Source organism: Phoca vitulina, unplaced genomic scaffold (assembly GCF_004348235.1).
Source record: "Phoca vitulina isolate PV1807 unplaced genomic scaffold, GSC_HSeal_1.0 scaffold29, whole genome shotgun sequence".
In the NCBI taxonomy this organism is placed as follows: Eukaryota; Metazoa; Chordata; class Mammalia; order Carnivora; family Phocidae; genus Phoca; species Phoca vitulina.
In genome coordinates this window covers 19,482,031-19,507,509 of record NW_022589732.1, presented here as the reverse complement: position 1 = coordinate 19,507,509, position 25,479 = coordinate 19,482,031, and the positions used below count along the sequence as shown (strand labels likewise).

Here is a 25,479-nt window from a genome sequence, read left to right as displayed (position 1 = left end):
AGAGCGGGGCCTCCACTTGGCTCCTCTCCGGCCTGACTTCACCCATCCCTCGGAAATGCTTGCTTTCTGGCTTCAATCATGCTGAGGGAGAACAGGAAGGGTGGAGGGAAAGCGTCTACTGTGAGGTGGCTTGGTGTGGGCTGCAGGGCCTGGGCACGGTGAAGATGATGTCCTCATACAGGGGGTGGCCCACAATAGGTGTCAGAATGAGGAGAAACAAATGTTTTTTAAGGGGGAGGACTGTTTTATTGATGATGTCATTAAGAGTTGCTGGTGCAGTGTGCTAATAAATTCTCTGCAGATAGTGTTTTTATTTTTTTAGAAGATTTTATTAATTTATCTCAGGGGGGAGGGGCAGAGGGAGAGAGAGAGTCTTAAGCAGACTCCCCTCTGAGTGTGGAGCCCGATGCGGGCTCGATCTCAGGAACCTGAGATCATGACCTGAGCCGAAACCAAATGTCAGACGCCCAACCAACTGAGCCACCCAGGCGCCCCATGCAGAGAGTGTTTTTTTAAACTATCTACAGATAAAGTACCCCCTTATCACCTGCACCCTGAATTGACAGCCTCCATCCGGCCTGCGTTTGGTATGCCTCAGGCACGACTCCACACTGAGACGAATAAATAAATGAAATAAAAAGAGGAAGTTTGAGGAGCAGGATCTTTACACAGCACTGAAATAGCTCCCACGAAAGGGTTATTAGTTAAAAAGAGAAACAGCTAACTTTATGGTGGGGAAATCTGGCCCACACCATCTCAATCAAATGATCTGAGCGAACATCATCATTACTGAGATGAATTGAAATCGGGGCACCTGCTAGAAGGTGATGAGAAGAGCATAGCGTTATTTCTGTGATGTTCCTACCAGAGGGACAGAACCTGAATCTCTTCCTGAGACAACACATCAGAAAGATGCAAACTGAGAGACATTCTCCACAACTAACCTGTTAGCACCAGGAAGTGTTAAGGCCACAGAAATTAAGGAAAGACTTTGACACTGTTTCAGATTTAAGGAGATGGGACAGACATGACGACTGCATGGAACATACAATCCTAAACTGGATCCTTTTCCCATAAAGGACATTATTGGGGGCATTTGGCAAATTTTGTGCAGGGCCTGGAGGTTATGTGGCGTTATTATATCAATGTTAATTCTTCCTTCCTGCCTCCCTCCTCCCCTCCCTCTCTCTTTATTTTTTTGTGGCAGAAGGGCAGTCAGAATACTCCAGACAAGAGAAAAATCATGATCAAAGAAAGACAGTAAAATCACTCCCAGTCCTGTGAACTTGGAGCATTCTCTGTCAGAAGTTGCAGAAGGGGGAGTGGTGGGCACGGAATGAGAAAGAAGGCCAGGTAGCTAATTAGATGAGTCATTTTATTAGAATTATGCATGACACATTTTTATATGTTGGCATTAAGCTACATGAATGACTTAAATGATGAAATAATATTTTAATATTTTAAAAATATTTTAGCAAAATCACATATGAATGAATCAGTTATTTCTTGACCTTGATAATTATATTGTGGTTGTATAGGAAAACATCTTTATATGAAATATCAGTTAAAGATCTGGGTATTGGAGTGTCCCTGTTGGCAACCTGCCCTCATAGGTTCAGGAAAAAATTGGTACCAAAAAGAAAAAAAGAAAAATGGTACTGTGCCTGCAGTTTTTCTGTAAGTTTGAGATTGCTACAAAATAACAATTTAAAAAAGAAAATCGAGGCTCAAAGAGTTATATAACCCGACCAAAGCCACAGGGATAACAGGTCACCGCTCCCCATTGCAACTCAGGTGTGTCTGAGTCCCAAATCCCCATCCTCGCCCACACGGCCCTGGATGTCCCAGCTGTCTCTGCTGAGGCCCTTCAAAATCCACCCAAGGAGACCCCTGTTCCTATTCCTTCACCTGCAGAACAGTCCTCCTTCACCCAAACCATGTTGAGGTCCCTTTGATGGAAATGCTCCCCCCCCCACCCCAGCCCTGTGCTGGCCCCGGCCCCCCCGTGCTACTTGGCCGGCCCCCACACTGAGGCGGCGGCAGGCAGTGGCAGGGTTCAGGCTGGCTCCCCGCTCCTAGGAGTGGGGTTCTTTTAGCTGAGCCCCCACTCTCCCAAAGTTCTCTCACTCTTCCTGAGGATCTCAAGATTTTTCAAACCACTTACAACCAAACATGGTGATTTTTTCTGGCCTTAGCTCCCCATTCTTACCACCCCTCCAGATAGAGATCCCCCCCCATCCCGTGGCCTGAATAGGGGATCTCACCGGTCAGGGCTTTGTGTGCTATCCCATCACTTAAAGCAATCACCACTGCAGATTACAGACATCACCCATACCCCAAAACAGAAAGCGCTGCTCTCCTGTGACCTTCCAGGCATGGCCCTGCCTCCCCGCCGCTGAGCCGGCCCGAGCTGGGGAACCGGGAACGTGCAAAGGGTTTGCCTGTGACTCTGAGCCAGGTGCCCACCGACGTCACCAGGGGTTCCAGAAGCAGGGGCCAGGAGACCGGCATGGGGATGGTGCTGGGCCGCTCAGTGGTGAGACATGTCCCACGACACACAGTTCGTCCTAGCTCCACCTGACCACCCTCTTCCTGAGCCATGGCCTCTGCACTACCTGGAACCAAATGGCCCCCCTCCCAGGGCCGAAGAGGCTCTGGAGTTGGAATGGCCCCAGGAGCGGGTCACATGGAGACATCCTGTCCGTGGCTGATTGGCCTCTTTGCTCCCCTGGGGAAGGAGGGCAGCCTGCCATGTTCTCTATGTGGGCATCTGAGGGATGGCGATGGTGGTACTGAGAATGTGTCACCAGCCAGGACTGGGCCGAGGCCCAGCGGGGCGAAGCTTCGCTTCGCTGCATGCCCTCACTGGTGCCTGGGTACGGGCTCTCGTCCTTCACTGCTGGAGAAGCTGGCACGGGGGAGAGAGGGCCCACCCCCTGAGATGTTAGCGGGTGTCCGAAGTGGCCCTCCAGCCTGAGTGTTCTGTGAGGGAACGTTGCTGTGTAAACAAGATGGCTGCTTCCTGACCCGCCCTTCCCAAAAAAGAGGCCCTTGTGACAGGAGCCTCTCTGGGGTGGAGAGGTAAGCCTGGTAGCCTGCATGCATATAAATGGTGCTGCCTGACTTCCCACTCGGACCTGCAGCAGAGATCCACGGGCGCTCTGTTTCTATGGGTGAGTTTAGCCCCATCCCTGTGGTCTTACCCAGGGCACGGGTTGTAGACGATGAGAGCCCAGCAGTCACAGGCATAACTAAGGGCAAGCCTGGGAAGGAGGGGGGCTCCCGGTGGACCATGGAGAGTCGTGCCCAGAATCGTTAATGATGGATGCAGAAAGGTGGGCTTGCAAATATCCTCACACTCTGACCCTGCAAGGAGCGTAGCTGAGAGTATAAGGACAGAGGGAGGGAGTGACGCCATCCCTCCTCCCAACAGCCTGGGAGGGACAGGTCAGGATTGTCTCCAGGGCACAGAAGTCTCCAGGGCACAGAAGAAGGTGATGCGAGTTCCCATGGTCACATCACAAGACTGCATTAGAAGCCAGACCCTCTGACTGCCCAGGTCCTCCTCACCAGCACAGGTACCACACCCCTCCAGCCCCAGAGGTGGGGCGTGAAACCGCAGATGATGCTAGGAGCTTCCAAGGACAAGCTGGATCTTTCCCAAAGTCCCTCAGGCTCGGCCATTGTGCCTGAATCTTGACAAACTTTCGCAGATGCCTCAATGAGCCAATGGCGCTTTCTTTCCGCAGGAGGAGTCTCTGGAACAGAAGCCATGTTGCTGCGCTCTTTGGCCCTCACCCTCACCTTGCTGATGGTTTCTGGCGTCCAGAACAACGTGAGGGATGTCTGTATTGGCAGCCCCGGCATCCCTGGCACTCCTGGATCCCATGGCTTGCCGGGCAGAGATGGGAGAGATGGTGTCAAAGGAGACCCCGGGCCTCCAGGTACTGGGTGACACCCTACCCTCAGCTGAGGGACAGTGACCTGTCTCCAGGAGGCCCAACTGTCCCGGGCTCTGGGCTGGGTCCCAAGGTCAGCGGGATGGCGGGGCATGGTGGGAGTTGCCTGGGGGCCTTAGACTGGAGCAGCCCTGAAGAGGTTACCCTCAAAGTGCCCATGGGGTGACAGGTGAGTCAGCTCAGCTGATAAGAGAGGTCCCTTCACATCAGCCTCAGCCCTGCTGTGGGTGATAAATACCACACATCCATGTCCCCTTCTCTCTGCAGGCCCCATGGGCCCCCCTGGAGGAATGTCAGGCTACCCCAGGCCTGAGGGGGTGATTGGATCCCCTGGTGTTGCTGGAGAGTGTGGAGAAAAGGGGGAGCGTGGTAAGAGGGGCCCTCCAGGTAAGCAGGACAGGGCAAGCCGGCCGCAGCAACACGGGCACTGCGCCCATGTGACCAGTTACATGAGGGATGGCGGGGGTCAGACGGAACCATGGAGGTCCCCAAAGGGCATCCTACTCAACCTAAGTGAGAGAAGACAAGGCCGAGGAGAGGAGTCAGACATGCCCGGGTAGTAGGCCATGGCGAGGACTGGTGGGTGTTGGAAGCGCTCCGCACGTCACGACTGCTGATGGGCATCAGGTGTGGGACGAGGACAGCGCCGGGAGGCAGGGAAGGCACTTCCTGGGGCTGAGGCACAGGGGGCATTCCGAAAGGTGTACGGGGTTATCTGGGCTCTCAGCAGATGATGGGAATGGGAGCCCCACATACAGAGGGGAACTCCAGAGCTCGGAGCGGTGACCAAGGTCAATCAGGAGAGTGCAGAGAGAACCACGTGCTCTCCCTCTGCCTCAGAGCAGCTTCTTACTTCAGTGTTTGAAATCCTGCTTCCTGGACAAGTGCCCACTATTGACTGAGCTGCTGGGTGGCAGGCGGGGAGGGGTGAGGTTGAGGGAGGACGATGGGTCAGGATCGGGGGTAGAGACCATGGGGAAAGCCTGTTTTACCAGGCAGGTAGATCACTCCATGGCTCAGCCAGGCCAGAGAGAGAAGGTTAGGTATAGTTTGTTTGCCTTTGGTGGAGGGGGAGGGAGAGGACCCTGCCCCCAAACCAGAAAAATCCTGTGGGTTTTTCTGACAGAGCCGTTAAAGGACAGGGCAGGGAAGCAGGGCAGGCAGGGCCTCAGCAGGTGCAGGGCTGCATCAGAGGACAAGGGGGTAGGCAGTGTGGGGACACACTCCAGGGCCTGAGCAGTGGGTGCGGACAAGTAGAGGGCCGAATGCCAAGCGTGCAGCTGACTTCGTGCCTGCTTGGCTGCAAGTCGGGATCCTGGTTGGCTTGCCCCTGATCTTGGGTGGGAATCTCTTGACAGGGCTTGCAGCTTCTTTAGATGAGGAGCTCCAGACCACACTCTACAAGTTCAGCCATCAAATCCTGCAGGCCATGGGAGGTAAGGGGGCTCCCCAGGGCCTTATAGCATGGGGGGTCTCCCATAAGTTCCCTCATTCCCAGCGTCGGGCTCCAGAACCTCGAGATTTGACAAGCAGGTGTGGATGGGCAGGTCTTGGGGGAAAAAAACAATACTTCCCTTTCCTGATGTCTTTGAATGGCCCCGAGGAGACAGAGGTAGACACAGATCAGCTCCCTATGTCAGGGGAGCGTAAGTTCTCTGCCTAACTTGCTTTCTGTTGAGTCTCAGGCAATTGCGGTTTCTGGCACATAACAGATGGTCCATCAGTAATTGTGCAATGGGTGAACGAATGAATAGAATGAGGAGAGCAGGGAGGGGGATTGAGGAAGACTCGGGTTGGCAGGGGAGGAGAGGCAAAGAGGGCATGAGGACAGGGAGCCCGGGCGAGGGACAGGGACTTCCAGCCAGAGCGGTCGGTGGCCTGACTCGGTTTCTCTGCCCCAGTCCTCAGCTTGCAGGAGTCCATGCTGGTCGTGGGAGAGAAGGTCTTCTCCAGCAACGGGAAGTCGGTTAATTTTGAGGACATTCAAGAGTTATGTGCCAGAGCAGGCGGCCGCATTGCTGCCCCGACGAGCCCGGAAGAGAATGAAGCCATTGCAAGCATCGTGAAGAAGTACAACACTTACGCCTACCTGGGCCTGATGGAGAGCCCCGACTCTGGGGGCTTCCTCTACATGGATGGGGCCCCTGTGAACTACACCAACTGGTACCCCGGGGAGCCCAGGGGGAGGGGCAAGGACAAGTGTGTGGAGATGTACACAGGTGGGCAGTGGAATGACAAAAACTGCCTGCAGTCCCGGCTGGCCGTCTGTGAGTTCTGAGCAGGCCCCTGGGCCGCCCGATAGATAGGGCCCTGCCTGGTCCAGCCTCCAGCTGGAGGATGCGCCTGAACTCTGAAATGCTACAGCTCCTTCCCAACAAAATGTATTTGTGGCCCTTAAAGCGTTCTTAGCCACTCAGCTCCCTGGACGGGCTCCGAATCCTCACCCACATCGGGAATCAGGAATCAGTCTGACACGCCCCACCCCGCCCCCAGCCCCTTCTCAGCCCTGCACTCCAGGCGCCACTCCTAACTTTGCCTTTGGGCAAGAGTCGGAGACTTCTTTCTTCCTCTCTTGTCCGGTTCCTTCATTGCTAGATGGCAGCAGTGAGGTCCTGGGTTGGAAGTTCCCTGCAAAATCACACAGCAGGTGCCGGCTTCCTGGCCCCCCTCCCCTCTCACTCTGCAGACCACCCACTGCCCAGCCCCAGCAAGATTTGGCAGTTCTGGTCAAGCACAATGATAGAAGAGGGGGACCTCTGGGGAATTCCACATGTGTGGAGCTAAGGACCCCTTTGGGTTTATCTGGCAGCCTGGAGCCTCTGAGGGCACATCTGGTCGGTGTCCCCGAGAGGTCAGAGGGCCGGGTGGTGCCTTGGCACATTGTGGAGGCCGGCCTAACCCTAATAGTTGCCTTGAGTCTGGGTTGCCTCTCAACTCCCTGACCAAAAAGCAGCCAGTCTACACCCCTAGGGAAGATCTCACCCCCGACCCAGACATAATCCAAGTAACTCCGGCTGATGGACGTGTCCGCACCCCTTTTTGGATCTCAGTGAGGTGTTCATACCCCTCACCACACCACTGGCAGTTGATCGAGCACATCAATAGCATATGTGCCAAGTCTATGTACCCAGAACCTTGCCAAGCACTTCTAAAACATCTTATGGAATATGATTTAATCTTTACACAATGCCATGGGCCCAGCCTGATTTTCCCCCATTTTCATATGAGGACACAAACTTAGAGAAGTTAAATGTTTTGAATTGTATTACTTGGAGCAAAAGTGGCAGAGGCTTATTCAAACCTATCTACCTGGACTTGAAGCTCATGCTCATAACGACCTTGCCTCTTACTGGACAGAGGTGATTGAAGTGTAATAAATCATGACTGCGTTAACATGAGTTTTCATTGCTTTGGTTTCAAGAAATAACACGTTTCTGTATCTCTAGAAATCAAATTAACTCTGGCTCTGAGCCCCCACTTACCTCAAAAATGGAAAATTCGATCTCGGGTAGTGCCTTCTTTGTTGGGTGGGAGAGGCAACCTGCTTTCCACCCTTAAGTTGTACAAACATACGGCAAGCTACAGAAAATATCTGGAAGAACATATGGGCATTCGTGTTGATGGCCGGCATTAGGGTAACTCCTAAGCTAACTCCACATGGTTCCTTTGTGGGTGATAATATCATGCCTTCCATTTTCCCCTTAGCCACCTGAATGTTTTTCGTGGCCCAAAGGTAGTGGTGTTGAGGGGAGCTTGCTTCTCCCTCTCCAGCTCCCCTATGCTGTGTTCCCTCTCTCGCTCTCTCTCTCTGTCAAATAAATAAATAAATAAATAAAATCTTTTTAAAAATAAATAAATAAATAAATCAGTCCTAGATAGTTTGCAATGCAGGGGTAGGGAAAAGAATGTATGAAAAATTGTGAGACCATATATTCATTTTGAGAACAGGGTGAGCTTCAAGCTTCCAGATTGTACATACCTGCTTTAAGACTCTTCATCAAACTTGTTATATATTATATTAGTGAGTTACAGGGATTTATCTTTTGATATTGAACCATCCTTTCATTCCTGGGATATACCCCCCTTGGTCTAGGGGCTGATACTCTCATCACATTTACTCTGTGCCAGGAACTACACTCATGCTAACTCATGTGATCCGCTTTAACCCTATTATGTAGATGCTATTATTGTCCCCAGTTTACAGATAAGAATACTGAGGCACATAGAGGTTAAAGCGATTTGCCAAAGGCCATGCAACCAGTTCAAGCGCGGTCTGGGCTATGAATACACGAAGTCAGATTCCAGAGACTGTGCTATTGACCACGGAAGCCTGCCTGGACTTCAACTGCTGCTTTTGACTTCTGGCTTTCAGGAGCGTTTGTGTCTGCTCCACATTGTTTAATTAATCTGATATTAGTGGTACTGGGGACGTTTTCTTCCCATGATTGGAAAAACCAGAAGAGGCTGGGTTAAACGCGTAAGCACATGTAAAGCTGCCATTCCTTCTGTGTCTGCTCACGGTCACACGGCCAAGCCAAATGTCCCAGGGGGCGGGACGTAGAGGATACCACACACTCTAGGGCAGGCTCCGCGAACTCCCATGGCCAAGGGCACAGATGTGTAATTCTATGATACGGAGAAATAAAATATCAGGAACAATAATCCAAACTTCTCTGGTCAGATTTGCCAAGTTTATTTATTTTATTTTTGCAAAGAACCAGTTTTTTAAAATTTTATTATTAGCTTTATAGTTATTTCCTTATTCTAATTCATTAATTTGATTGTTTAAATTTTTATTCTTCCTTTGCTTCTTTCTTTCTTATACTGTCTTTTAAAAAATATCAATTTGGGACACCTGGGTGGCTCAGTTGGCTCAGGTCATGATCTTAGGGTCCTGGGATCAAGTCCCGAATCGGGCTCCCTGCTCAGCGGAGAGTCTGCTTCTCCCTCTGCCTGCTCTGCCTGCCGCTCCCCCTGCTTGTGCTCTCTTGCTCTCGCTCTCTCTGACAAATAAATAAAATCTTTAAAAATAAATAAAAATAAAAATACCAATGTATCTGTTTATAGAGGCAGCAGTCCTGGGAGGACTCCTTCTGAGGCTTGTAGTATCAGTCAGCCTTCATTCTGCTTATTTCCTACTGTGTTTGGTAAGTTTTACAAGGGGATCTCAAACTTAGCTGATGGCCATCTGAGAAAATCCTGAGGCACCTAGCATGCATGTCCCTCCGGTGCACTAGGGTGTGACGAGCTGAGACACTTGAAAAACTATTTTTCATCTTGGCATAAATAGCAAAATTCAATAATAATCATCTTGGCAGAATAATAATAGTGGGTAGCATGCTTTAAAACCCAGGCCTAGGATGCCTGGGTGGCTCAGCTGGATAAGCGACTGCCTTTGGCTCAGGTCATGATCCAGGGTCCTGGGATTGAGTCCTGCATCAGGCTCCCTGCTCAGTGGGAAGTCTGCTTCTCCCTCTGACCCTACCCCCTCTCGTGCTCTCTCTCTCTCTCTCTCAAATAAATAAATAAAATCTTTAAAAAACAAAAAACAAAAAACCCAGGCCTAGGCGAGGACAGACTAAAAATACGCATCTTCAAAGGTGGATCTTTTCCCTAGCAAAGTCAAGGCTTTCTTATTGTCCCTTTCTTTGCTCATCCCTCCCTCCTCCTGCCATATTGTCTCCCCTGCTTCCCCAAGCCACTTTTCCTCTAGTCTGTAACATAGAGGGTCCTGGTTTATGTAATTCTCTGTTTCAAACTCCCATCCTTCTGGGAGGTCTGCTCATTTGCTGCATGGGTCGGATGTTCTTTGTCCTCTGGGCCTGGGGCCCTTCACAGTTATGTCAATGGCATCAGGAAACACAGCCTTGAGAGGGGTCTTCTGTACAGGGGGCCCCAGGAATCTGGGAGGGCTGCCGAACAAGGCTTAGTGACTTCGAGTACACAGAGCTGATGACCCTCGAGAAGCCAGAACACCAATCACAAGGCAGACTCAAAGGGAAGTGGCCCCGCCCCGACTCCCCACTAGGGAAAAAGCAAACCTCTCGAGCTATTTGGTAAGACTAAGTGTTTCAGAGAGTGAGTGTAAATTTGGGGGAGGGCAGGAATCAAAGGTCAGGTCAGGGACTTGAAAAAGGCCACTTGATGAGGCTCTGGAGATAAGAAGCGGACGCTGCTGGAAACCAGGTGTGGAGGCACCGAGGACTGGCCAGCCACCTGCTCTTGCTCATGGTCTCCGCTCCTCCCCCTGCTCTCTCAGGGGACCCTTCCTGTGTGCCCAGCCCTGGGGTGCACCATGGAGACAAGCCGGTGAAGCAAATACAGCTCCTGCCCTGGAGAAGCAGCTGGGAGCGTGGGCACCAATGTTAGCTCTGGGGGGAGAGCAGTCGGGGAGCTGCTCTGTGGAGGCCATGCGGAAGGACCCATTCACTCAGTGACTGTTTCCAGGCACCCTTCCCAGCAGCGGTGACTGCTTCCAGGCACCCTTCTGAGTGGGGCAGCAACAGCTGAGGACAAGATCCCTGTTCTGAAGGAGTTCTTGTTCTAAAGGAGGGCAACGGTCAACAAATGTGCAACTAAATAAACAAGACAGTTTTACAGGGATAGCTATTATAGGCAGAGAATTAAAACAGAAAGAGACGATGGAGTGGCTACTTAAAATTAAATGGTAGAGGGGCGCCTGGGTGGCTCCGTCAGTTGATAAGTGTCTGCCTTCGGCTCAGGTCATGATCCCAGGGTCCTGGGATCGAGCCCCACGTTGGACTCCCTGCTCCGCGGGAAGCCTGCTTCTCCCTCTCCCACTCCCCCTGCTTGTGTTCCCTCTCTCACTGTCTCTTCTCTCTGTCAAATAAATGAGTAAAAATCTTAAAAAAAAAAAAAAAAAAATTAAATGGTAGTGGAAAGCCCTTTCTCCAGAGAGAATATTTAAACTGCAATGTCAATGACAATAATCATGCAAAGAAGAGGCAAGCATCCTAGGCTGGAACAGCTGTAGTGCAACTACCCACATCCAGCCTTGACCTTGAATTATCTACAAACACTCCCTCCCCTGTGCCTTGCCCTGGGACATCTGCGCCTCATCCAAAGAAGACCTTTGATAAATGTTGTGAATGAGAAGGGAGGAATGAGGCGACTCAGTGTTTAATCCCTCCCAACCCCCCACCCCACCACGAACCAAACACAAGTGCGGGGCGGGGGAACTGACACAGAGGTGTGAGCCTGTACGTGTAGGCGTGTGTGGACATGCGCGTGCTCACACGAGTGCGTGTTCGGTGGAATGTCTAATCATGTCTCTTCTAGAAATAAATATCTGGAGGGAAGTATTGTCTAGACTATGACTCTGGAGAGTCAGAGGGACGGAGCTGCAGGGATGCACGGGAGGGAGCAGCAGAGGGAGGACTGCGGGCTATTCAAGTAGTGAGCTGCCCAGTGCTGGGCCTCGGACGTCAGCAGTGATGCTGAAGAGCTGTCCCGGTAGACAGCGGTTCTGAGGACAGTTGTTTATTAATTTGGGGTTGAAGGCCAGTCCAGCACTGTCCCCAGTCACCAGGTTAATCGGGCCTGACGTCCCTGGGCTAGAGGACCTGCTTCCTGTTCATAGCCTCCGTGCTTTGAGGAGGCCCTAGTAAGTCATTTCTGGAGGACAGAGGGAAAGCCCTGGGCCAGGGGTCCGGCAGGGGCTTGGGTGGGGTGGTCAGGCCCACTCAGGGCCTCTGTCTCCCTCTGACCTGGGGCATTTGTATCCTTGCAGGGTCCACTTGACCTTTCTGCAAACAAAAGGGTGGTCTTTTCAGCCAAAGGGAAAAATGGAAGTGGGCTGTGTCTGCCAACAACATGTTTAAGCCCTGATCTTGACCTCCAGGACGATCAGGGGAAGTTGAAAGAAAGAAAGAAGAAAGAAAGAAAGAAAGAAAGAAAGAAAGAAAGAAAGAAAGAAAGAAAGAAAGAAAGAAAGAAAGAAAGAAAAGAAAGAAAAGAAAAGAAAAGAAAAGAAAAAAAGAAAAAAGATAGAAAGAAGAAAGGTGGAGAAGAATGTGATCAAGAAAGTTCTCTTCCAATTCCTTACTTCTTACTGTGTCCTGGAGGAAGGGAAGGGTTAAGGCAGGTGACAGGCCAGGGAAGGCAAGGGCAGAGGCAGCAGTGAGGGAGGTTCTGGCCAGGGACACGGGGATGAGAGGCCAGACAGGCCCACGGGGGCTGGGCTGCCAAGCTTCTGGAAAGGGGGCCAGCTTGAGCAAAAGCTGGATGGCGATCTGACAGCCGGCTCGGGGCACGGAGCTGGGGAGGCCTCTGGGCAGCACGCAGAGGATCCTGCCAGGAGAAGGAACGAGGGCTGACAGCCTGCCAGATCCAGCATGACCTGAAATTTCAGGAGCCTGGGTTCAGGCTGGCAAAAAATGGCTTCTCGGTGGAAAGTCTCAAGGCAAGGGAAGGAGAAATCTGTCTCATCTGGCCAGGATCAAAGACCAAAGGAGGTTCTATTCTGAGAGTCAGAACCCTGCCTCAGGACACCCTGGGTCCTGAGCTCCCCCAGCAAGTGCCTGTCACAAAGTAGAGACTTGCTGCAAGATGACAGACAGGCTGCCAGGGAAACCACTGGGATTGATCCCAGGGGCAGATGTGGCCTGGAGTGAAGGACAGGCTTTTTACGTGAAATGAGAGAATGGATGTCATAAACCAGGTGTCCTGCCGAGAAATGGGTCTTGTGGGACCTCAGGTTACCTGCTGGAGTTTGAGTCTAACTTTAGGGCCCATAGGAAGGGGAAGAAGAGGGGAACTGGGGCTCCCTGGAACCTCAAGAAGGGAGTCAAGAAAGAGGAGCCAAAGCTCACACAGGCGATGAGCTCTCGGTCTTTCTGCCAGGCCATGGGAACAGAGGGCTAGTTTGTGATCGCCAGACCGTGTGGGCTCTCACACGGGGGGGCGACCTAACTTCCCAAGGCTCGAACCTAAGGGCCCCTGTTGTATCTCTTGCGTGTACGACTGTTATATTACCTTCGTTTTAGCACTGAACTACCTCTACTACTTCTCGCTTGTAGCTTGGGAGTAACGCAGAGCCAAGAGCCGTGACGGTCCCCTCTGGGTCTCCTGCCCCCAGCACAGGGTCTGGCACAGCAAAGGGGGCGGCAAAGGCTGACGAAGCAAGAGGAGACGGAATTATTTCCCCTGACTTTCTCCACCCTAAGGTTCAGGACCATGCTCCTGTTTTCATCGCTTCCTGTCCTTCTGTGTGTGCTGACAACAGCCAACTCAGAAGCAGAAGCCTTGGGCGATGCCCAGAAGACGTGCCCAGCGATCACCTGTGCCATCCCGGGCAGAGATGGACGAGACGGACCCAAGGGAGAAAAGGGCGAACCAGGTACAGGACAGGCTGCTCTGACTTCCTAAATCTTTACCCCCCACCGGAGACGGTTCCCTAGAAGGGGTCTAGCAGAGACAGGACGACGCTCACCTCTCATTACAGTGGGTGACCATTCACTCAGAGTCATTGCTGTGAAAGGTCATTCTCTCCAAAACAAAGATGCTTCTCTGGTCCTCCAGGAGCCCACATTTCCACACAGGAATCCGCGATGTGGGGTCACTTGTAGAGAGCAGATGTCCTGCCTGCCTGTTCCTGAGCTGGCCCTTAGAACAGGCTGTCCCCTGGAACGCAGGAGGATCTTTTTACTTTGGGTCGTCACTGGCTCACTGGAGGTTTTCTGGGGTCAGTGTAAATTGAACGGAACTTCTGGAAGAAGAGAAGGCGCCACAGCCCCTGGGTCACTTTTCCTTCCTCTTACAACAGGGCAAGGGCTCCGGGGCTTACAGGGCCCTCCAGGAAAAATGGGGCCTCCAGGAAATATGGGGGCTCCTGGGGCTTCAGGACCAAAGGGCCCCAAAGGAGACCGTGGAGATAGTTCAGGTAAGGAGCTCACCCCAGCCCAGTGTGTGCCTAGGGGACCCGGGGCTCTGGGGCCTCGAGGGCCAGGTGGGAGGTGGCCCTTTTCCTGCTGCCCTATTGGAAGATGCCCGACTGCTCCCGACCCAGTATACTTGTTCCCCTGAGCGTGCCGCCCGAGTGCAGACTTCCAAACCCTGCCTTCCCCTCCTCAGGGCTCTGTGGGAGACGGGCCCTGGCTCTTGCTCAGCGGACACAGTCTGCGTTTGTCTCCAGGCTGGGAGGGAACGGTGATGTCCTCTCGGGCGCCGGCTTCATGTCTATTGTCAAAAGAGTGGCATGAAAACGTCTGGTTTCCTAGGACGCTTGAATCGTAGGGAACGTCATGGCAACTTCATTCAGGGTCAAAGGAAGTAAATTCAGTCACAACAAAAGTAAAATGATGGCCTCTTGTTAATATCTGCCAGCTGGCCCATCAGATTGATAAGAGTATTAAGAAGTTTGCCTGGAATAAGAAATGAAAGAGAATGGTTAAGGAAAATTTTCAAAAAGGAGAATCATGAGTTGGGCTTTTTCTTATAAATAGTTATAATATAGCAACATTTAAGCAGTATGTGAACAAAAAGATCCAGAGTCATACTTTGTAAGTTATTTTTTATTATTATTAGTTCAGAGTTAATAGTTTACAAGAGCTAATAAGTGAATCTCAGAAGGCAGGAATCCAGAGGTTTTCTTCCTCTGGCTTCGTTTTGGTTTCTTGTTTTTCTAGAATAAGCATACTCTTCAGTAAGCTCTTCCCCCCGGCCCCGCCTTTGGCAAAATACTTTCCTCTCCAGTCAAGGGTCTTCTCATTAAATGACCTTCCTCCTATTGCTTCGCAGTTGCTGAGACGAATCTGGCTCACCTAGAGAGGGAGATAAAGAGTCTGAAATCAGAACTGGACCATGTCAAAAAGTGTAAGCTCGTTTTCTGCCCCCCAATGTGTTCTTGGCTCTCACCTTTTTCTTGCATGCTCTAGGTTTTGGGGAGGGTGGACGAGGGCTAACATTTATGAACACTTACCATATCCCGTGGCCTGTGCCGGGTCAGCATTCTCTCACAGTATGGTTTCATTCAATCCTCTCACTGGCCTTATTTGTGAGGATTAGACCCATTTCGTTTACAGGTGAGGAAAAATCAGTCCGGGAAGTGTAGATAATTCACTCGCGGTCCCACAGCTAGGAAGTAGCAGAGGAAGGATCACATGTGAAGATCTGACGCTTCCAGAATCTTGGCTTGCTCTTTGGCAACCCCAGGTCTTCGATGGCTATCCATCCATGCCTGGTGCCCAAGACTGGCAGGGTGGCCCAAGCATGTTTCCCTCCATCCCCCTATACCGGGCCAGTTTGTAACAGATGTTTGTCTCCAGGGTGGGATCTCCCAGGAGGGCGTGAGCTTCCTGCCGGGGACTTCCTCTATAGCTAAGGAGGGCTTCCTGAGTAGGATCTGACCTGGTGGTTGGGCATGGGGCTTTTTTTCAGAGTCCTGAGTTCCCAGAGCAGGGCTTTTCCCCCTAGTGTCCTGGGCTGAGCTCCAAGCCCAGTCAAACCCTCCCATCCATTGTGATTTCAGTGCAAGCGTTCTTTTTTGGCAAAAAGACTGGGAAGAAGCTCTACGTGACCAACGGTGAAACAATGCCTTTTTCCAAAGTGAAGGCTCTGTGTGCCGAGCTCCAGGGCACTATGGCCACCCCTAAGAATGCCGAGGAGAACGAAGCCATCCGGCATGTGGCCAAGAACGTGGCCTTCCTGGGCATCACGGATGAGGTGACTGAAGGCCAGTTTATGTATGTGACAGGAGGGAGGCTGAGCTACAGCAACTGGAGGACAAATGAGCCCAACGACGACAGCTCTGGGGAGGACTGTGTGACCATCCTCGAGGACGGGCTCTGGAATGATATCTCCTGCCACTCCTCCTTCCTGGCCGTCTGTGAATTCCCAGCCTGAGGAGGCAGCTTCCTCAGCCCCCTCCTGGCCTTCCTGCTGTGTCCCCTGTGGCTCTGAAAAGTAATTCATGGCCCCCTAATGTTGACTCATTCCTTCATGAGGATGGGAGGGAAATAAAGGGGAAGAGTGTGTGGGATGAGGAAGCGAGGAGAAGTTGACAGTGGGCCTCGAGGGTTTCTGGTCCTTCCTAAGAGCACAGCAGCAGGTCAGAGTCAGCCATGGAAAGGGCCAAGTCAACCCCCTCCTTCCTCAGTGAGGAGCCCAAGGCCCAGCCGAGGGACCAGTGGAGGGCCAGTCTGTGTCAGGGCAGGAGACCTCAGCCTCCAGGAGATGCAGTTCCTTCTCCCCTGCGTGTTGCCACTATTGGATGCCAACGTCTCCTGCCCTCTGTGCCTGCCCATGGCTAGCCCAGCCCTGTCTGTGACGTGGGTGCTATTATAGTTGTTTACGAGCTGCACCCGGAAATCTTGCACCACCAGACTGGAACATCCGGCAGTATCCCCCATGGGTAACGAGGCTTAGTCCCAGGAGTCCCCTTACCTGCCCAAGTGCCTGTGGCCTCCCTATCATCACTAGGGTGATCTTGAGGACAAAGGGCAGCCTTTCCCTCCTGCATACTTTGGGGACACTGATTTGATATCGTGACGTATGCCAGCATCACAGAGGAGGCAATGCTCAGGCAGGTTGCGTCCGTCCCTACGGGGCAGGTCTCAGTCCCTCCACGTTCCGCATCCCCTTCCTTCTGGGACGTCCTCGTCCCAGCCTAAGTCCACGGGCCCATTATTATAGAGACAAGAGGAAGCACTCCCCAAAGGTGAGCTTCACACCCTGTCAAATGATCTAGCATCATTCAAATTATGGATGTCACCCTGTCCGATCACGCAGCAGCATCCGGTCAGGAGATAAAACCTCCCTCTGAGCAGGGTTCTATTGCCGTGTTGGCCAGCAGCCCTGCCCATGACCAGGGAGGGTTCCCGGGAACCCCAGAGTAAGTGGAGCTGAGATTACACAGAGCCCATGCGGCAAACTGGGGGAGGAAAGTGAATTCCAGCTTCAAGTGTACGCCATTCACAAAATGAGATTAGAAAATATTTCACGAATGGACCCAGGGCCACTTTCGCTTAATGAACTATTTTTGTAGAAATTAGTTTTCTTTGTGTCGAAATTATCAGAGAGAACACTTCATATTTAGGAAACGTTTGATGAGTATTCGTGGAATGGGTACGGGCGAAGAATCCCCCAACAGAGGAGTGGGTTGGATATGAGAGGTGAATATAAGGTAGAGTTCTCTCCCCGGCCAGTTCCCGCCGCAGGACGGTCGGGGTAGGGGGAGCGCCGGGCGGGGACGTGCTGGTGGCCTTGGCACTGGCAGGGGGATGGTGACAGGACCTATGTCCTTGGCCTCTAACACACCCAGGCTGTCCCGTCACTGAATCTTCAGTGAGGCTTGTCTCCAGGCACTGTCCCTGGGAGCAATGAGAAGAGTATTTTTGTGACGTCGAGCAGAGCGGTTCTGTTTTCAGGGCAAATCCAGAGAGCTTACCAAAGGGATGGGGAAACTGCTCACGGTGTAGGGGCACACACGGAGCCCCAGGTTCTGACACACAGAAAAAGGGAAGACCAGAAACTTTTTAGAAGGAGAGAAGATACACATACAACAGCCCCGAACAAGAGAATTTCCATCAACAAGCACGAAAGTTACACCTGAATTTTCTTGTAGCCGAGACAAAAATGAGGAAACAGACAGATGGGGCACCTGGGTGGCTCAGTCAGTTAAGCGTCTGCCTTCAGCTCAGGTCGTGATCCTGGGGTCCTGGGATCAAGTCCCCATCGGGCTCCCTGCTCAGCAATGAGTCTGCTTTTCCCTCTCACTGTGTGATCTCTCGCTCTCACTCTCTCTCAAATAAAAATCTTTAAAAACAGAAAAGAAAAGGAAACAGATAAGCACTATGTAATTCCCTCTGATTTGTGTAAGGAGGTGGGGTCGTGTCCAACTTTCATTTATACTGTGCATAAAGGACAGTGTCTTTAGCTGTGAAGTCGTAGAAGTTACAATCACGTATTTCATGTGGATGGCTTCCCAGGATGTACGGATTGCCTCCTAAGTCAGGGAAACATAGGAAAAATCCATAGGACAAGCTCAGATTCTTCCATTCCCCCTTCAGGAGGGGGAATTCTTCACTTGTTCTTCCCTGATCTAGAACCTGATCATCTTTTCAGAGCTCCTTTCTAAATGAATCCCCTAGCTGCCGTTCTTCACTCAATCTGGAACTGAGGCCCCCACCTCCCTGTACCGTATCAGCAAGCAGTGGGGCACTGTGCAAGTTAGCTCCAGAGGAGGTGGAGCTGATCTACAGACACAGGATTCTCATCAGAGTCCAAAGATAGAAATTGAAGTTCCTCCAGGCTTCCCAGGACCTGGAATAAGAGTGAAATTATGGATTCACAGTCTCTCTCCCTCTCTCAAGGGCTAAGGGCAGTCAGTTTCCTTTCCTAAGGGGCATGCAATGATTGATATCTCTTGCACAGGGGATGAAATGGAGCAAGGCGCTCCAAGGACAGACCTTAGGGGCTCCAGGGAGCACATTCCTCTTGAGCCCTGTTTTTCGTTCTGATGCAATAGGAGTCTCTGCCATAGCATTCCCCAGATTGGTTTTTTTTGGACCAGAGAACTGGGAGACATACCCAAGCTGTAGTCTTCCTTTGCTGCCTCTTGCAAAGAGTAACCTGAAGGTCATGCCTCAGAGCGTTCCTGCCAAGGAAGCTGGTGTTCAGACCTCTGTGGGGCTGGGGTCCTGACTCTGGGGTCATGCCCAGGAGAAGGACAAGGCCTGGGTCTCTGTGTGCTTTGTTAGGGCTGGAGGAGAGGTGGCTTGGCGGGCGGGAAGTTCAGGATTTGGAAGAGGGAGCCTGTGGTTCGAGGTTAGCTCCCTAACTAATGCACCGAGTGGCATGTCGGCTCTCTGGGCCTCAGTCTCCCTATCTGTAAATTGGTCTGTAATGGCTTCTTCCTTTGAAAGTTGTATGAATCAAAGGTTACATAAAGATTCAGATCTGCATCTCCCTCTGACCCGCCCCCCTCCCATGCTCTCTCTCTCTCATTCTCTCTCAAATAAATAAAATCTTAAAAAAAGGAAAGGCACATGTCCACAGAGTGCTAGAATATTTTAGGGGCGCCTGGGTGGCTCAGTGGGTTAAGCCTCTGCCTTCAGCTCAGGTCATGATCCCAGGGTCCTGGGATCGAGCCCTGTGTCCAGCTCCCTGCTCAGCAGGGAGTCTGCTTTTCCCTCTCCCTCGGCTCCTCCCACTGCTTGTGCTCTCTCTCCCAAATAAATAAATAAAATCTTAAAGAAAACAAACAGAAGATTCAGATCTGCAGGGCCCATTTCACGAGCAAAGCTGCAGGATCTGAGAACTGTTATCAGTTTTTGTTACTTGTCAATCAATTTTGTGCAAACAAATTGTGACCTAAACACTTACCACCTATTTCTTGAGTCCATAGAAAGCCAGTATGAGTAAGTTAGAAGGGCAACCATGCCCTGTTTTCAAAATGGGAACTTCGAATTTAAATTATGTCTAGAAGTCAACAGTCTCCTATGGAGGTATAGAGGCAGCCAGTGTAACTGTAATTTGCTCCCTGGGTCAGAATGAAAAGAACTACCAAAGCTCACAACATTCAAGGCCTAGGCTTCAGCCTGAGGGTGGATCCTGAAATTGCAGGGCCTTGTTCCTGCAGGACAATCTTTCTTTGGAGTCCTATAGCTCTGCTGTTCTCACTTTTAGTCATGCCCCAAGCCAGCGGAGGGGGACTTGGGGTACCAGCTGAAGGCCCAGCTTTCACGTTCCTCAAATCGCCATCCTGCCTGGGACCCATCCCGCCTCCCTTGTCTGTGGCTGTCAGAGATCGACCAGCACCAGGGGTCAGTCAGACCGTGCGTCATGGAGAGAGCCTCTGACCTGTTGTTTGCTCATCACTTAACCGCTCTGTGGTTTGGAACCTGCCAGGAATCAGGGACTTTCTTCGCATTTGCCAGGAAAGATTGAATGTCACTGTGGGGTTTGGCCTTGGAGATGTTGGGAAGTGGATTTTGCAAAGCGATGTTGCCCTGTGACCCTGAGTGGCTGATGGAGTGCTGGGAAGGTGGGAGGAGCTCCGGGCTCGGATTCTGGGAAGGAGTGCTCCCCACCCCCGCAGCGACCTGTGTGGGGAGGAGATAGTGTCTCCAACTGCGGACCAGGGGTTTGTCCAGGCAAACACACGTGTCATGCTCTAAAGAGGTGGGATGCGAGTTGCCACTTATGGGCTAAACCAACGCCTTGGGCTTAGCTGGGCCCCTGCTAACCCAAGGGCCGGTGTGCTCTGTCCTGGACGGCAGAGAGTTTGTGCCTCCTCATGCAGCTCTTCAGAGTAGGGCCCAGGAGAACTGCCTGGAATGCTTCACAAAATCATAGGCTCTCAGCCCCACCCTGGATCCAGTGACTCAAAACTTCCGAAGTCTGTCATTTTCTCCAGATCCTTAGGCAATCCACATGAAACCACTGGCCTGAGAAATACAGTCCCTCTGGGGCTTTCTGCCAGCATATCACCTCTGCAGGGAGGCCTAGAGCCGGAAGCCAGGGCTTCTCTGTTCCCTGTAAGCCCTTCATGAGGTGAAGTGGGTCCCACTTAACTCCATATTGTCAGAGACCAAATAATCTCCCTCAGTGATCAATGTCCCGCTAGTGAAATGTGACTTCAGGGAGCGGGTCTGGGCCTGGAACAGCTCTGGGGAACCTCTGAGAAGGTGAGGCATGGGGCAGGCGAGACTCTGGGTACATGGAATTGTGTGGGTACATGGATTTGGGGGTATTTATATGTATTTTTGTGCATGTGTGAGTGTGTGAGTGTCTGTATGGAGGCCAACAGACCTAGTGCTTGAGAGTCCCAGCATCCTGCTCTGAGGGAGCTCAGCCTCAGCCTTCCCCCAGCCTGTGTCCAGGCCTCTCTCTGCACACCCCTCGCTGAGGAGCCATGGCTCGGGGGGGTTCCGAGGGCTCTGGGTGAGGTGTGTGGGTGCTCAGTCGTGGACAAAAGGGTCCACGAGGGGCCCTGAGCTGTGCCCCAGGGAGACTATCCGGGTGCTAATGGGCTCTTCCTCCCCTGCCTCAACCCCGGTCACCATTACAATGCTCCACGTTATTTTCTTGTTAGCAATTCTAGTCACCTGGAATCTTCTTGACCATTTACTTGTTCAAGTTATATCTGTGAAGCAAAGCCATTAAGAAGACTCTGGAGCCAGATGGCCTGGATTCAAACCCTGGCCCTACCACCTCGCAGCTGTGTGACCCTGGGCAGGTCACACACATCCTAAGTTTGAGTTCCCTTCTCTGTAAAGCTGGGATAATAATCGTGGTCACCTCATGGGGTTGATCGTTCCTGCTGCTCTGGTGACCGTCACAATACCGGGCCACTCACCCCTGCCATCCCAGGGCCCCAGGAAAGGGCTGGAAACCACATCCACACTCAGTGGCTGTTGAATGAACAAATGAATGACTGGATCTCAGTCCTCCCCCAAAACATGGGACCCGACTGCCTGCTCTGGAGCTTGACTCAGCTCCAAGCTGGACTCGAGAGAAGCAGCCAAACTTAACTTTGAAATACGGTGACGGGCACAGCCTGTGGCCTTGGGTGCCCTGGCCGTGGCCTCCTGCTGCCCTCTGCTGGCTGTCCCTGGGACCAGGCTAGCAAACTCCCAGAGATCGCAGGGGAAGCAAAGGCAACAGCAGGGGACTGGGAGGGGGGCGGTGTCTCAGGAGCTCTTTGCAACTTCCGAGCTTTCTTCCTCTCCCCTTTTGCCTGGTGCTACACCCACTTGGAATGCCTTTCCTAAACGCCTCTACCCTTTAAGTCCAGATCCGGATGCACATTCCCTCTGGGTGACCACAAGTGTCCAGCAAGCCCTCAGTACTGGTGGGATTCTCTGCTCGTTGTCTGTGTGTCTGTCTCATTTCCAAACCTAACTGTGAGTTCTTCAGGGCAGGACCCGCATGCCACCTCCATCCTCCTCCTGGTCTGCCCACCTCAGATCTCTGTGTCCAGGGCAATTTCAGAATCCCCCCAAGGACAAGACCACACGGCTCACCCTTTGGAGGCTGGGTTTGTGGGCTTCCCATTGGGCTCCCCGTGGACTTTCTGGGTATCTCTCTCTCAAGTCCAATCAGAATCAGGCCCTGGGCTTTTTATTCCCTATTCCCCGCCCCCAGCACCAGCGAGGAGGTTTGCCTGTGATTTTGGTAGTGACCCCTCATCCTCTCAAAAGTACTGAGGAGTTCAGGCTGAGGACCTGTAAGTAAGGAGACTTGAGAGAGTGCCCAGGGACCCCTTGGGCAGCGGCAGAGGGCCCAGCACTGGGAGGGATGGGGGATCTCCTGTGGGTCTCAAATGTAGAAGACGGTGCTATCCTGCCGCCGGGCAGTCTATGAGGCAATGCTGTCTTCCTAAAGCTGGGAGCCCAGCTGATGGAAGCACCAGGAGTCTTGCAGAGGTCCCAGAAAGGGCTTGGCTCACTGATGAAACTCAGGGGCATCCTCCCTGTTGGGCTCCCTCGGGTCCTGCAGAGCAGTGCCCTCCTAAGACAAGAATGGCAAACATCAGCACACAGGGTGCCCCTCTCCTCCGCTATGTCTGGGGCAGACAAAAGGCATCAAGTACCTCCTACTCAGCCTGGATGAGACCCTGAAAGCCATTTAACCCTGCCATTATCACCAAGGGATCTGGACTGTGTGTGGAAAGTGACTTCCTGTCCACCGCGGGCTGGTGCTCCTGACAAGTCCAGCTTCCTGTTCACCTGAGAACCTATGGCCTCGGTGATCACAAAAGGACTATCCAGTGCCTTGTGCAGGGTTGCATGTGTGACCCTCACCCCCAGTGAGAACGGGGTCTGGAGAGCCAACCTTGCCCAGCTGTGCTGAGCCCTTCCCGAGCTCTGTCTGGGAAGCTGTTCCCGGACCATCATCCCCCCTTCCACCGATGACATCTGGTCCCCAAGCGCTCCAAGGACAGGCATCAGAAAAGGTGGTGTGCATTTTGGCTTCACTGTGTAAAGGAGGTTTGGGGAGGACAGAGGTGGAGGACAGCTGGATGCGTCAGAGGTGGCTTAACATCACACCCACTGCTACCGGTCATTCTCAACTCCTGCACCACGGTGATGCACTGAGTTCCAGGTCAGAGAAAAAGCAGTGCCACTTTCCTCCTCCCCAGCCAGGATGCTAGACCCTGCTGCAGTCTCGGGGCCACAGCTGTGGATTCGGAGCCCAGCCACAGAGTCCACGTGAGGGAGGGCTGTGGAGGGATGCCCAAGTCCCCTTGTCCTAGCTGCCTCTAAGCCTGATCAACAGCGAAAAGGAAGTGAATAGATTGCCTTTAAAGTTCTTTCAGTCTTTTTCACATCTGTGATTATAGTGCCTTTCTTATTGCTCACAGTTGACCCTTGAATAGCAGACGTTAGGGACTCTAACCTCCCATGAAGTTGAAACTCCACATACAACTTTTGTCTTCCCAAAACTTTACTAATAGCCTATTGCTGACCAGAAGTCATACTCATAACATGAATGGTCAAAAACCACACAATTTTGTATTGTTACACATATTATACACTGTATTCTTGTAACAAAGTAAGCTACAGAAAAAAAAAAAGTGTTATTAAGCCATCAGGAAGAGAAAGAACATTTACAGTACTATACTGTATTTATAAAAAGAAAATCCACATATAAGTGGACCCACACAGTCTAAACCTGTGTGGTTCAAAGGTCAACTGTACGGTGCATAGTGGTGTTTTGTCTTTTTTTTTTCTTATATAGATTTTTCAAGATGTATTTTTCTCATTTGGCTTTAAAAAATGTGGTTTCTGGGCTAACTTATCATTTCTATCATTTTTATTTATTTTCTATTTCATTAGTTTCACTTTATATCTATTTGCTTTGTCCTTCCTTTACTTTCTATTGTTTGAAATTTTGTTTTAAAAAGATAAATACTGGGATGCATGGGTGGCTCAGTCAGTTAAGCACCTGCCTTCGGCTCAGGTCGTGATCCCAGGGTCCTGGGATCGAGTACTGCATTGGGCTCCCTGCTCAGTGGGGAGCCTGCCTCTCCCTCTGCCTGCCGCTCCCCCTGCTTGTGCGCGCTCTTTCTCTCTCTCTCTGACAAATAAATAAATAAAATCTTTAAAAAAAAAAGATGAATACTTGGTTCGATTATTTTCAATTCATGCTTTAAAAATTTTTTTGTAATAATGAAAGTAAAGTATATATCCCTTGAATATAACTCTAACTCTAGCCCATAGATTTTGGGACTACTTACTGTTGCTGAATTTAGTTTTTTAAATTACTACTAAGATTGTGCATTTTTTCATGTTTCAACACTATTGGACATCAGTATTCCTTGTTTTATGAATTTTTTCTTCTCATTCTTTATCCCATTTTTCCTAATTATTCATCAGTTTATTGTTTTTTCTCTTATGTGCTTTGCAAATAAATCAACATTTTACTTTTCATTTTACGTTGGGTTTTACTTTTTGGCAGAGAAGTTTTATGTCTTTTTTGTGTGGTCTGATGTATCAATAATATTGTTTTGGGTTTTCTTCTCTGAGATCATTCTTAGATATCTCTTTTCCCCTCCAAGACTATAGAATCATCACTTATATTTTCTTCTGATTTTGATTTGTATATGTAACAAAAAGAATCTGATTTTATTTTTCCTCTAAATGCTTAACCATTTACGTCAGCATTATTAACTCAGCAATCATTTTCCTACTATTTTGGTATTCTATTTTTATCATGCATAGATGATACAAATGTGTACATATGCATCCTTGGACCTGTGTTTGGACTTCGTGAGTTTTCACATTGTCTCTATTCCAGTGTCACTAATATACTAATTAGGTTAGTTTTATAAAACCTTTTAACATAAGATGACCAAGTTCATTCTCATTTTTTATTTTTTTACGATTTTATTTATTTGAGATAGAGAGCGTGCCTGGGGTGGGGGCTGGAGGAGGAGCAAGGGAGAGCGAGAGAGAGAAGCAGACTCTGTGCTGAGTGCAGAGCCCAGTGAGGGGCTTGATCCCATGACCCAGAGATTATGACCTGAGCTGACATCAAGAGTCAGACGCCCAACTGACTGAGCCACCCAGGCGTCCCCATTCTCATTATTTTTAAATTTTTTTCACTGTTCTAGGATGTTTATTCTTTCCTAAGAGCTTAGGAATCACTTGATGAGGCCCTTAAAGGACTTGGGATGGAATCTTTGGCGAACTCACATCCCTCTCGGTCGGTGGATGGGGGTCAGGCATCCGGGAGGCCAGGCATCGGGCTGGCTCAAAACCCAATCCTGGTTCTTCCCTCCTCTTCTTGCCCGGACCCAGCCCTCTGGTCACAGAGTGCCCGTGCTTGGCCCCAGGCTGCCACCTGACCTTTCAGCCCTGGCCTGGGGCCAGCCAATCATAAAAGGGCAGAAAGCCTGGTGGTAAAGACGCAGCGCTACTTCCTCAGATCAAAGGGCCTGGAAACATCTTGAAAACACTTTATTCAGCCCTATAGACAGACTTACAAGTAGGAATTGAGGATTTCATTCACTCAACTCTTTCATGTATTTACTCCATTAATTCTGCCAACGTACTAA

General features: G+C 51.0%; 2 protein-coding genes across 3 annotated transcripts; both read left to right on the top strand.

The window, feature by feature from the left end:
* Positions 1-3,126: 3,126 nt before the first annotated feature.
* Positions 3,127-6,459, top strand: LOC116644355 (pulmonary surfactant-associated protein A-like). Its single transcript, XM_032423896.1, has 5 exons — positions 3,127-3,173; positions 3,750-3,944; positions 4,227-4,346; positions 5,318-5,395; positions 5,861-6,459. The coding sequence occupies exons 1-5, from the start codon at positions 3,170-3,172 to the stop codon at positions 6,235-6,237; spliced, it is 774 nt and encodes a 257-aa protein (XP_032279787.1). The 5' UTR covers positions 3,127-3,169; the 3' UTR covers positions 6,238-6,459.
* Positions 6,460-11,505: 5,046 nt separating this feature from the next.
* MBL2 (mannose binding lectin 2) lies at positions 11,506-16,894 on the top strand. Of its 2 annotated transcripts, XM_032423889.1 has the most exons (5): positions 11,506-11,583; positions 13,145-13,317; positions 13,744-13,860; positions 14,718-14,792; positions 15,448-16,894. In XM_032423889.1, exons 2-5 carry the CDS (start codon positions 13,155-13,157, stop codon positions 15,819-15,821), a joined length of 729 nt encoding a protein of 242 aa, XP_032279780.1. In that variant the 5' UTR covers positions 11,506-11,583; positions 13,145-13,154; the 3' UTR covers positions 15,822-16,894. The 2 variants fall into 2 exon arrangements, with proteins under 2 accessions (XP_032279780.1, XP_032279781.1); XM_032423890.1 differs by lacking the exon at positions 11,506-11,583 and having other exon boundaries at positions 12,501-13,317.
* The last annotated feature ends 8,585 nt before the right edge of the window (positions 16,895-25,479 follow it).

Bases quoted from the DNA above. Each gene is read 5' to 3' on its own strand.
- MBL2 (XM_032423889.1), top strand. From the start codon at position 13,155: ATGCTCCTGTTTTCATCGCTTCCTGTCCTTCTGTGTGTGCTGACAACA. The intron at 13,318-13,743 runs GTACAGGACAGG...CTCTTACAACAG, and splicing joins GGGAGAAAAGGGCGAACCAG to GGCAAGGGCTCCGGGGCTTA. The intron at 14,793-15,447 runs GTAAGCTCGTTT...TTGTGATTTCAG, and splicing joins ACTGGACCATGTCAAAAAGT to TGCAAGCGTTCTTTTTTGGC.
- LOC116644355 (XM_032423896.1), top strand. The intron at 3,945-4,226 runs GTACTGGGTGAC...TTCTCTCTGCAG, and splicing joins AGGAGACCCCGGGCCTCCAG to GCCCCATGGGCCCCCCTGGA. The intron at 5,396-5,860 runs GTAAGGGGGCTC...TCTCTGCCCCAG, and splicing joins AATCCTGCAGGCCATGGGAG to TCCTCAGCTTGCAGGAGTCC.